Source organism: Crotalus tigris, unplaced genomic scaffold, assembly GCF_016545835.1.
Source record: "Crotalus tigris isolate CLP2741 ecotype Arizona unplaced genomic scaffold, ASM1654583v1 scf7180000017989.1554031673:749699, whole genome shotgun sequence".
Taxonomy (NCBI): domain Eukaryota; kingdom Metazoa; phylum Chordata; class Lepidosauria; order Squamata; family Viperidae; genus Crotalus; species Crotalus tigris.
Window position 1 is genome coordinate 700,770 of NW_024096759.1, and position 12,814 is coordinate 713,583.

The 12,814-nt window shown below is 43.7% G+C and overlaps 1 protein-coding gene across 1 annotated transcript in view; it reads right to left on the bottom strand.

The window, feature by feature from the left end:
• LOC120309290 (complement C2-like) overlaps nt 1–12,814 on the bottom strand; it is a 70,784-nt gene that overhangs the window by 25,001 nt on the left and 32,969 nt on the right. The window contains exons 8-12 of the mRNA XM_039346371.1: nt 10,313–10,444; nt 7,373–7,462; nt 3,743–3,883; nt 2,761–2,858; nt 1,941–2,052 (exon numbers count right to left, since the gene is read on the bottom strand). Coding sequence (XP_039202305.1) covers nt 1,941–2,052; nt 2,761–2,858; nt 3,743–3,883; nt 7,373–7,462; nt 10,313–10,444 — 573 coding nt within the window. The remainder of the gene's footprint in view (nt 1–1,940; nt 2,053–2,760; nt 2,859–3,742; nt 3,884–7,372; nt 7,463–10,312; nt 10,445–12,814) is intronic.

The following is a 12,814-nucleotide window of genomic DNA, read 5'->3' on the forward strand; positions in this document are numbered from 1 at the left end:
CTGAGGACACAAATAAACCTCCAGATGGCCTCAACGACTCTTTAAAAGAAAACAAATGACCAGCTGTCCGTTGCCCACATCCAGTCAGAGCTGAAGAAGCTTCTTGGATGGGAAGCGAAACATCTTCAAGGAAAAACAAGAAAGTCCAGTTGCCTCTTGAAAAAGCACGTTTGGGATAACCGTGACCTGGATGATTGAGAATCTCTATATAGACAGTTTTCAAGGAAAAACAAAAACAAAAGCCAAGACTGTGCAGATGCCTGTTGAAAAGCACCTTTGGGACTTTGGAGGTGAAGGAGAAATTGTTTCACCTACTAACTCTTCCAAGATGAACCGGAGGAGATTCAAAACAAATAGTCCAGGGCCAGGTAGTCCTTGACTTACAACCCTTCATTTAGTGACCAATCAAGGTTACAGTGGCACTGAAGAAAGTGATTTACAACCGGCCCTTCCATTTGTGACTGTTGCAGCATCCTCATGGTCATGCAATCAAAATTCAGGGCAATCGGCATGCACCGGTATTTACAAGAGCTGAAGTACAGGTAGTCTTCGACTTACGGCCGCAATGACGCCCAAAATGTATGTTGCTAAGCAAGACATTTGTTAAGTGAATTTTGTCCTATTTTACGACCTTTCTGGTTACAGCTATTGTGAATCACTGCAGTTGTTAAATTAGTAACATGGTTGTTAAGTGAATTTGGCTTCCCCATTCACTTTGCTTATCAGAAAGTCGCAAAAAGTGAACACATGACCCCGGGACACTGCCAGTGTCATAAATACGAGTCAGTTGCCAATCTTCTGAATTTTGATCACGTGACCATGGGGACGCAGCAATAGTAGTGTGAAAAAAAGTCACTTTTTCAGTGCTGTTGTAACTTTGGACAATCGCTAAACGAACTGTTGTAAGTTGAGGACTACCTGTATATTCTCTTCTGTCGGCTGTGGTATCCCAGGGTCAAATGATCACCCTTTGTGACCTTCCCAGACAGCTTCCAACAAACAAAGTCAGTGGGAGAAGATGGATTCGCTTAATGATTGCACGATTACAACAGTGGCAAAGCAGGTGTTGTGGTTCCGACATATGAAACTCTTCAAAGAACTTTGAGACATTGTTTACCTTAAAGAATCTTTACTTGAACCGTGCGTACATAATCCAAGCCAAAATCTGACTTCTCCTCCCCTCAACACATAGATCAAAGCACAGTTCCCTCCTACAACTAACAGTCATAAATCACATTCTCCAATTAGTTTGAAATGCTGGCTTTCCGCCCAGTCCTTTCTCCCGCCATGCCTTTTTCATCTCTTATTACAATATTAATGTCTAACTAACTCCCAGCACATTCCTCCCCCTCCCCTCAGCATATCTAATTCTAAGTGCGAAGCATAAGAAAGAAAAAGGTTGCATCTCCATATGTTGTCAAAGCAAGAACATCCAATGTTAGCAGCGTTGACAGCAGGTCGTAAAAGTAGGTGCGATTCACTTAACAACCACCTTCCTTAGTGGATACAGAGATTCTGTTCCTGTTGTGGTTGTAAGTTGAGGACTACCTGTACACTGCTTCTCACTCTGCCTACTGTTAGGCTTGGCCCTGTAATTTATATCACCCAATTCAAGCAAGCAGCAGTGAAGCAACATTACATCTTTTCTTTGTTTCTTCTCTCCTATGCTCTGTTATTTCTTCTCAGTTAAATTTTAGACTGTTATTTCTTTAGGATTTTCTATATTGTTGTTCTCTGGAAATGTCCCAGGAATGTTGATGGAGAGACGTACAAATCAAGTTGGAGTCTAGCATTGCATACTGGAATGGATTTTTCTGAAATTCTATCCCCCGACTAAATGCAGGAAAACAATGCCTCAGAATCACTGAAGAAGGGAAGACCACAGAACTATGCTAGAACCACGATAGAATGCATGCTTTTTTTTCAATGTAGCATCTTACCTAGAACCACAATCCAATTAGACGTATTTTTCAAGTGGTTGAAGCAGTGAGCAGCTGTTAGAACCCAGGTACTGGAAATCAAGGCACCTCGGCAAGTAGAATCCATATGATACTAGAGCAAAATTTAAATTCAATATACGTTTAACGCTCCAAAATTATGTTCTAGGTTAGAGGTCCCCAACCCCTGGGCTGTGGCTCACTACCGGGCCACGGCCTGTTCAAAACCGGGCCAAAGGAGAAATGGCAAGCGCTTGGCACAAAGCTCCAGTCAACGTGAGCAGAGGGAGCTTGCACTCGCATGAATGGAGCTTCGTGCAGGAGCACCTTCTGCTCACACGACTGGAGCTTTGTGAGTGAGCAACAGGCACTTTCACACGAGTGGAGGGTGTGCACCTGCACCGCTCGCACAAATGGAGCGGTGAGCACGTACATGAGCCTGCGACTCACTCGCCCCCCCCACGCCAGGCTGGGCTACCAAGCTGGAAAGATTGGGGGCCATTGTTCTAGGTCAGTGCTTCCCAAACTTGACAATTTTAAGGCATGTGGACTTCAATGCTGGCTGTGGAATTCTGGGAGTTGAAGTCCACATGCCTTAAAATTGTCAAGTTTGGGAAACACTGTTCTAAGTCATCCTTCCTCGACTAAGGGGCTCTCCAGATTCCCATCCTTTAACCATTCAACGGGATCAAATATCAGGGATAAAACAAGTTAATTGCAGGTGGGGTCCACATTTCTGTTAGCCCCTACAGAAATCTGGGAAGAGGAAAGAGACCCCAGAGACTTGGGTGGGTGATGGTGGGGAAGAATAGTCTGTACTCACTGGGTTTTGGAGACGCACGTGCCACGGATTCTTCTGATCCCATCTGGCATTGTCCGAGTAGTTTGACAAACCACAAATGTCCTCCAAATCTCTAGGATCTAAGATAGTTAGAAAATTAAAGAATCTGGGGGGAAACTGATCATCATCAATCTTGCCATTTGCCCCCCTTGATTCTTTCTACACACTTTCAAGATCTATCGCTCTTTGAGCACACCAATACACAAATGCACCTTTTGTGCAAAGGCTCCCATTGGCCTTGTTTAAGTGGCAAAATTTTTCATGTTACCAGAAATGAGGTTGTGATATTGACTTTGATATGGGGAAAATCAAACTATGTTATTTTGATAATCTCTCTCTCTCTCTCTCCCTCCCTCTCTCTCTCTCTCTCTCTCTCTCTCTCTCTCTGTGTGTATGCCTTGAGTCAGTATCAGTTCTTGGCAACTACCTGCTCTCTGCAGATTTCTTGGAGATATTTTTCAGATGTGATTTGCCATTGCCTGCTTCTTAGGGCTGAGAGAAATTGACTGGCCCACGCTCACCCAGCTGAGTTCATACCAATATTGCCCCCAACAATCCAGGTCCTCATTTTACCGACCTCAGAAGGATGGAAGGCTGAGTCAACCCTGAGCTGGTCAGAATTGAACTGCTAGCAGCAGGCAGAATTAGCCTGCAAGACTGCATTCTAACCACCGCGCCACCGTGGCTCTTCAGTCCTCAACTTACAACTATTCATTTAGCGATCATTTGAAGTTACAACTGAACTTTAATGTTAATATTTATTATCTTAATATTGTAATATTTTATCTTGTTTTTACTTTGCTGTACGCCTCGTGAAGTTGTCTCTAGGTGAGATGGGCAGCATGTATATACTCCCACAGTTGGCATAAGACGCTGAATATTGGGTAGATGCACCAACCCTTTGCCCTTTGCCCCTTTCCCACTTGCATCCTCATCCCTGGTAAATAAGACAGATCCAACATACCCAACAGATCTTCAAAAGCTTTCTTGAGCTCCTGTGGATTTTCCATCACAAAGACATGCCTTTCCCCTGACTTCTTTGATGCAATCTCATTCATGGCAGTCAAGTCAACGTTGAGGTTCCCAATGCCAAAAACATAGATATCTGAACGAAACAACAACAGGACATGCACTGATGATGTTACCTAGTTGGGTAAAGAAATGTCTGCAAGAAAACAGCCAAGGACCCCTCAGCAGGGCATATGTTAACCTGGGACATTCTGGAAGAGAAGACAGGACAGTCCCCAAATCTTATCAAGGGATTCTTTCAGTTTTATCAAGCCAGTTAAGTAGCAGTGAAAGTCAAGGGTGAATGGGCTGGATGCACTGAAAGCCATACGAAATAAGAAAAATAAGAGCTTGACCCTTTCGAATTCATTTTGAGGGAAACTAAGCAGACAGGAGATTTCCAGCAAACCTGTGATGAATCCAGCAAGGGTTTTATACTATGTTTTAAGACCACCAAGAACATTTGCAGTGATCTAAAATGTTTGACAGAATCCAATTATAACTCCAGTTATCAATTATAGAAAACCCCATTTCTGCCCTCTCTGGATTCTGTCATAAAGAAAGAGAGGGGGGTGAACAAAGGGGCTTTATGGCCCTCACTTCCTTTGAATGTAGTTAGCACCAAAAGGCCTTATCATAACAAAGGAGGCTATTTACCTTTCATGTAGTTTATCTGAAGTCTCCATCCAGCCGGAAGAAAGGAAAAAAGGGGTGGGATTGTGATGCCTGAAACTGTCACTGGAAGAGGGGGGTGATTGGGTGGGACTACTGGGGAACCCCTTAAAACCTCGAATGAGAGCTTGAACCCCAAGTCCTGTCTGGAACGCCTGCAACCATTTTCTCTTAATAAAGGATTCCTGTTGGAAGAATTATTCCAAGAGTTCTGTCTTCTTAAGATGCAAAGTGGGGTGGGTTCTTACAATGTTATTACTTTTCTCTGTGAGTTGCCCAGGAAAATACTTTAACTGAAATTACTTTTCCTGGAGAGATGCAGGAGTGATTACATTTTCTATTTTCAATTATTGCTGCATGAAGTACTGGTCTGGCTTTTTTAACAATTGCTCCTGCTGTTTTCCAGCAACAGCTTTTTCTCAATTGCTCTATTTGGCCAGCCTCTTTATCTGAGTTGCTTCTTCTAGTGTGTTAGTCATAGATGAGCTGCTAAATTACTTACTTCCCTATTGGCCCTAATGGGCAGCACATCTCCTGAGTTTTAGAAAAGAATTGGCAAAAATAAATAAATAAAAATAAATATAAAATAAAGAATGTTGAAATATTTAATTTAATTAACAGCTGGAACAGTAAAGTGGGTAATGGGCTAAAACACACAGTGGTAGTTGACTGATTGGAGTGTATGGGCTCCTGCAGGAGGCAATCTATGTTCTGATTGGTTGCTGGGTGTAAAAGGGGCGTTTCCTTTTTTCCCACCTTTTTCTTTTGTGTGCCCTGTACAGAGTGTATGCTTTGTGATTTACCTCACAATGCTCCTGTTTGCCTGACTATCCTGATTGATGTAAATATGGATGTTAAATATATTTATTTATATAAAACTACAAGTTCGTGACAGCGTCTATGACTTCATTTGGACACCTGCTATGCAATTCCCTGACAATAAATAAATAAAATCTTATATATTTTGGAGAGCATTTACCATGGGATGGACCCCGAGCTACAGCCTTCCCCTGACAGTGGAAAGTGAAAGTGAAAGGAAAGCTTTTCTGCAGCACATAGAAAGTGATACTTCACAGTGAAGCTGCCCTCAGCTTTTCATGATGACACTTGGATTTTGTGAGAGATTGAGGAAGTGAGTGGGGTCAGGGTGAGGAAAAGATGTTTGGTTTATCAGGAATAGCCAACACTCCAGAAGACAGGCTTAAGATACAGAAGGATCTGGACAGACTTGAACACTGGGCGCTAACTAACAAAATGAAATTCAATGGTGAAAAAAGCAAGGTTCTACATTTAGGCAAGAAAAACCAAATGCACAACTACAGCATAGGTGGCACCATGCTCAATAGTAGTAACTGTGAGAGGGACCTCGGAGTCCTAGTAGACAATCACCTAAATATGAGCCAGCAGTGTGCTGCAGCTGCCAAAAAGGCCAACACAGTGCTAGGCTGCATTAACAGAGGGATAGAATCAAGATCACGTGAAGTATTAATACCACTCTTCAATGCCTTGGTAAGGCCACACTTGGAATACTGCATCCAGTTTTGGTCACCACGATGTAAAAAAGATGTTGAGACTCTAGAAAGTGTACAGAGAAGAGCAACAAAGATGATTAGGGGACTGGAGGCTAAAACATATAAGGAAAGGTTGCTGGAATTGGGTATGTCTAGTTTAACGAAGAAAAGGACAAGGGGGGGCATGATAGCAGTATTCCAATATCTCAGGGGCTGCCATAAAGAAGAGGGAATCAAGCTATTTTCCAAAGCACCTGAAGGCAGGACAAGAAGCCACGGATGGAAACTAATCAAGGAGAGAAGCAACCTAGAACTAAGGAGAAACTTCCTGACAGTGAGAACAATTAATCAGTGGAACAACCTGCCTCCAGAAGCGGTAAATGCTCTAATACTGGAAGTTTTTAAAAAGAGACTGGACAGCCATTTGTCTGAAATGGTTTAGGGTTTCCTGCCTGAGCAGGGGGTTGGACTAGATTACCTCCAAAGTCCCTTCCAACTTTACTACTACTATTATTACTACTACTAGAACAGGCATGTCAAACTCGCGATGTCACGTAATGTTGCGCGATGTATCGTGACTTTTTCTCCATTGCCGGCAATGGGGTGGGTACAGTTTCAGCGCGACGCATCCGGCCTGTGGGGTGGTAGTTTGACATGCCTCATCTAGAAGAAACAATCTGAGAGAAGCAAAGAAGTCCAGATATAACAAGTAACCTGGGAAAAAAGCATTTCAAGAGGAGAAAAAAGTGATTTATTGAGGATCATCTCATAACAATTGGAGAAAATTAAGTCTTGTGGCTTCATAAAGGTTAATACATTTATTTTGCTTTCTGCTGTGAACTCTAGGCTGCAATAGCTAAGCTATATTGGTAGTCCTCTAGTTAAGACTGACCAAAAAAATGGGATTTATGACCCAGATTCAAAATTCTGACAGTCGTATCCACTCCACAGTCAGGTGACAAAACTTTGGGCACTGGGCAATATGATTACATATATAGCTCTTTGCAAAGTCCTGCATTCACGTGACCACATTTTACGACAATTTTGCCCAAAGCTGGCACTTCTAGTTTTTGGCAAAACCAAAAGTGAACCATTTCTTCACTTAAGAACCACAGCTTTTGCATAATGTCCATGGCATCTGCTTTAGGACTGCTGCAAAAAAGGTCATAAAATTGAGTCAGTCATGTGACCGACTCATTTTAGGATTCTCATGCGATAGGACCATAATGGCCAAGCTCCATTATGGTCATATGTCCACGATTGCCAGTAGTGGGTTTTCAACTGAGCAGTAGTTATACAGAGATTCAGTCGGCTGTAGGAAAACAAGGTTCTTGAGGGGAAGGTTGCTGTCGCAAAGTAACACAATTCATTCTTTTGAAAAATCAAGCATTTTCTTGACTCACCGAGATAATCGTTTCTGTTTTGTCTCACATCCACCATACCTTCTATGCTGCGCACTGCCAGTTTGGGAGAAGGCCCAAGATTGGATTTTCCTGAGGACAAAAAAATAAAAATAAAAAATTGGAAGACAAAATCGAAGAGTAATTCCCAACTCACGTGCTTACAGCAAAACAAGTGAGCCAAGAGGAATAAGTTGTGGAAAACTCATGGATGATCATACACTGAACGGGCCTTGTGTTCTTAAATGGAAAAAAAAATTATGCCAGCTAAGAAAAATGAAGACCTGCCATGGTTCCTGGGCAGTCTGAAGTCCATGATTAGGTAGGCCTCTGACTGTGCTAAAAACAAGTGGTAGGAGAATTTTTTTTAAATCGCTTTGATTGATAGGCTGGAGTCTGGCTTCGAAACACAAGGAGATTTCAGACTGAATTTCTATCTAGATCAGTGTTTCTCAACCTTGACAATTTTAAGGCATGTGGACTTCAACTCCCAGAATTCCACAGCCAGCAATTGCTGCTTGTGGAATTCTGGAAGTTGAAGTCCACATGCCTTAAAATTGTCAAGGTTGAGAAACACTGATCTAGTGGAAGCTTTTCAAGGCCACAAGCAGAAGGTGTTTCCCTCACAGATGATCAGTTAGAACTGAAGAAGGTTCATGGATGAGAAGAGAAACATTTTCGAAGGAAATGTTTTAAGCATGCGTGTGTTTTAAGTCCAGTTGCCTTTAGGAAAAGCATCTTTGGGACAGCCATGACCTGGATGACTGAGAATCTCCATAGACATTCCGATGTCTGTCACATTAAAACACACACACGCCTAAAACTGGGCAGCATTTTTTGAAAGCACAGGGAGCAAAGCATTCTGGGAAGGGGGTGGTATACCACACCGTGAAATCAATTCTGAAATTATGAGGATTAGGTCTTCCTCCACCCCACCTCCCTCAAACCCCTGGGGAATTGGAGGAAAAGAGAATTGGAAAAATGAGCTGTTGCTAGTGAGGAGGTGTTCTAGTCCATGGGCTCCCTTTGTGGCTTGCTGATTGCCTCTTTTGAAAAGTATATAGAGTTCATGTCTATGTGCCTGTTGGTGGCTGATTTGTCTGAATGCTGGGCTTCCAGGAATTCTCTAACATTTTTGAACTTGGCATGATCTAGGACAGTGGTTCTCAACCTGTGGGTGGGACCCCATTTGGGGTTGAACGACCATTTCACGGGGGTCGCCAAACAACACAGTCCGCCATTTTTTTCCCCCTTGTCCTTAGCTGTGCTACTCCCTTTTATTCTATTGGCTTTTGAAAGCCAATAGAATAGACTCTCTTGAATAGAGTCTAATTCTATTGGCTTTCAAAAGCCAATAGGAATTGTCCAGGCTGTCTCTGCCCTGCTGAGCCCGTCAAAAGTCCCATTATGCAAACGGTGCTGCACCAGTTGAATAGTCCTCAACTTACGACCGACTGAGTAGTCCTCAACTTACGACCGGTTGGGGGTTACGGCATTAAAAAGGTTGAGAACCACTGATCTAGGATGTTCACAGTTCCTCAGTTGAAACTATGGTTAATTCTGTCCATGTATTGTGCAATTAAAAAGTTTTCAACATATCTTCTGATTGCAAGTTGGTGTTCATGGTTGCACTCTGCTAGTCTCCTGCCTGTTTGTCCTATGTAGTGGTTGTTACAGTCTTCAGATTGTATGCTGTAGATCAGCAATCCCCAATCTTTCCAGCTTGCTGGCTTGGCATGGCACGGGGGGGGGGGGAATGGCAGGCACACGTGCACCCCCACAGCTCCATTTGTGCAAGCGGCGTGCATGTGCACCCCCACTCACACGAACATGTGAGCAGAGGGTGCTTACACTCATGCACGAAGCTCCACTCACGCAAAAGACAGGCACTTCCACTCACACGCAAAGCTCCACTCGCGTGAACAGAGGGCGCTTGTGCTCATGCGCCATGCTCCACTTGTGTGAGTGGAAGGCGCTCGCGCAAGAATGGAGCTTCGCACATGAGCGCAAGTGCCCTCCACTCTTTCAAGTGGAGCTTCACACGTATGCACGAGTTTGCCTGCTGCTCACGCAAGTAGCACTTCACGTGCGCACGCTTGCCTATTTTTTTCCCATGGCCCGGTTTTGAACAAGCTGCAGCCCGGCAGTGGTAGGAGATTGGGGTTTCCTGCTGTAGATGACTCCTGCTTTTTCTTCTGGGGCTAGTGGGTCTTTTGGTTTACGTAGGATGTTTTAGAGCAGGGGTTCTCAATCTTTTTAATCCTGCGACCCCCAACCGGTCGTAAGTCGAGGACTACTCAACCAGTCCTAAGTCGAGGACTACTCAACTGGTGCAGCACCGTTTACAGAATGGGACTTTTGGCGGGCTCAGCAGGGCAGAGACAGCCTGGACAATTCCTATTGGCTTTGGAAAGGCAATAGAATTAGACTCTATTCAAGAGAGTCTATTCTATTGGCTTTCAAAAGCCAATAGAATAAAAGGGAGTAGCACAGCTAAGGAAAAGGGGGGGGGAAATGGCAGACTGCGTTGTTTGGCGACCCCCGTGAAATGGTCGTTCGACCCCAAATGGGGTCCCGACCCACAGGTTGAGAACCACTGTGTTAGAGCTTTAATTGATTTGTGTGCTGCCATCTGGTTATAATAGTCTGTGGTCTCCGAGATGTTTTTGATGCATGGCACTGTTATCCTTTTCATAGCTCATGTCATAAGAGCAACACAATGAGAGCTGGTTTCACTCTCATTGCACTGATGGTGTTATCTAATTTGGGTAATGAAACTTCTGCAAAAAAACAACCAAGCTCAGAGAGCACCAAAGACCCCTCATTTCAACCCTGAGCTATAAATATTCTCCTATATTGTACAATAGCCAAGGCTAGACAGTGAACGGTCCCCCCCCCCAAAAAAAACCCACCTCCACTTTCAATCTCCCCATTTCTCCTTACCATCTGTAAGCAGAATGATGGCATGGCGGACTTTGCTCCATTGATCTTTTGAAAATTTTTCTTCGTTAATCATCATCTCGTAAACAGCAAAAAGGGCCGCATGAATGTTGGTTCCAGTAGCATTGCCGTGATCTGCAAAAAAAAAAAAAAAAGGATTAGTCTTGAGCGGTTCTTCTTTTTAAACCTCATCTGATGGACCCTATAAGGCACCATGCAGAGGCAGTGAGAGGGAACCACAATAGATAGCATTCCCCAAGGTTTCGTGCATGTCTTTTATTTGTGGTTAAAAAAAAAGTGGGAAGTTATAGGTTCATATTGGAAGAAAGATTCGTTGCCTACTTTAGAAGAATGGCTATTTCAAGTTTCTAATTTAGCAGAAATGGCAAAAATTTCTGCTTATTTAAAGGATCATACACAAGAAAGATATATTATTGTATGGAGAAGATGGATAGATTATATTCAGAAGAAATACGGGACTATAAAGTTTCATTTATTTTATGGGTAAATTTTATAGTAAATATTGTATAAGAGATTTGTTTATGATGATGTAATTTAAGGGGAGTTAAGGGCTAAGTATGTTTTTTTTTCTCTCTTTCTTTTTATTGTATATTGTTAATTTTGTTATTAATAACCCTGTACTGTTCTGGGAAGTGAGGGGGGGTTGAGGGTGGGTGAGTGGGTGAGTGGGTGGGTAAATAGGTAGAATAGGATAATATAGATATGGTAATTTATGAGAGAGGTGCTGCTTGGGCGTTTCCCCTATGCTGTATTCCTGTATTTGAGAGGGATGAGAGGGGAGGAAGGTGAAGGGAGGAAGTAGGATGGTAAGAGGAGAAGGGGAGGGGAAGAGAGTAGTGAGGGGAGGAGAGAAAGAGGAGGGAAGTAAGGAAGGTATTAGGGAGGGTGGATACAGCTTGGGGGGAACAAGCAAGCGGCATCTATGGTTATGGTTATGGTTATGATTATGAATTTATTTTATTTTGTAAAGTGATAAATGGAAAATAAAAAAAATTATTAAAAAAAAAATTGGGAAGAGTCTGCCTACGTGATTGAACATGGATGAAAAAGAAGGCTGCCCTAGATTCCAATTAAACATCTACTTTATCTGTGGGGCTTTATTTTATTTATTTATTTTAGGGTGTAGGTCGTGCTGTGAGGGCTGAATGCTGCTATAAAAAAAAAAAAAAAAAAAAACAAGTAACAACTGGCTCATTTTTTTTAAATGCAAAAATCCTCAAAACAATCCAACCAATCTGGGGATTGAATTATCTCCAGGTGCCTGTAGGTCAGCCTTCTCAGTAGACCAGAAAAGAAACCCCATCAGATGAGCTAATTCTCCTTTACTCTAAGGCAGTGGTTCTCAACCTGTGGGTCGGGACCCCATTTGGGGTCAAATGACCATTTCACGGGGGTCGCCAAACAACGCAGTCCGCCATTTTTTCCCCCTTTTCCTTAGCTGTGCTACTCCCTTTTATTCTATTGGCTTTTGAAAGCCAATAGAATAGACTCTCTTGAATAGAGTCTAATTCCATTGGCTTTCAAAAGCCAATAGGAATTGTCCAGGCTGTCTCTGCCCTGCTGAGCCCGCCAAAAGTCCCATTCTGCAAACGGTGCTGCACCAGTTGAGTAGTCCTCGACTTACGACCGGTTGAATAGTCCTCGACTTACGACCGGTTGGGGGTCGTGGCATTAAAAAGGTTGAGAACCACTGCTCTAAGGCTATGTTAAGCAAATCTTGCAAATCTGAAGGTACAAATCTCCCACTGCCTCTTTGTATCACTTGATAGATAGGGAGGTTGCTTTCTGAATTTTTTCTCTGTGCATCATACATCATCATCCCCTTATTTGATTCTTCCCTAAACAGCATTTCACTTCGCAGGAGATGGCTGGCCATAGAAATTTGACAAATAAATTTTAAAAAACTCTTTTTCCCTCTGTCTCCCAAGGCCACCCTCACATGCCAGTAGTGGCGAATGGCACACGTGCCAAAGGCAGCCCTCAGAACCCTCTCTGTGGGCACGCGCGCCATGCCCCGGAGATGGCAACCATCTCTCTTCAACCAGCCGCCCGCTAACTCACCAAGGTCCTACATGCCCGGATGCATCCCAGCACCCATGCGCTCGCTGGCCTCTGTGTACAGGGGCCAATGGTGTCAGGCAGCAACCACCCATGCCCCTACTTGCCCTGTGACAACGGCACCCCCACCCACCTCCCCACCTGGCAGAGACCCCCTGGATCTCCCCCAATTCTGCCCGGCCCCCACAGGCGTCCCTCCCCACAAGCAACATCGAGGTGATCACGCCCCCTTTGGCCACTCCCACCCAATCTGCCATGACCACCACAGCCACGCCCACCCAGTGGGCCACGCCCACCTGGCACCCGGTGATAAATAAGTGGTCTCTAAAAGGTTTGCCATCACTGATCTATGCCCATTGGCTTTGGTCCAAAAGGGCAAATGCATTCCAGATCCATCAATTAAAGAGCCCCTCTTTGAAGGAGATA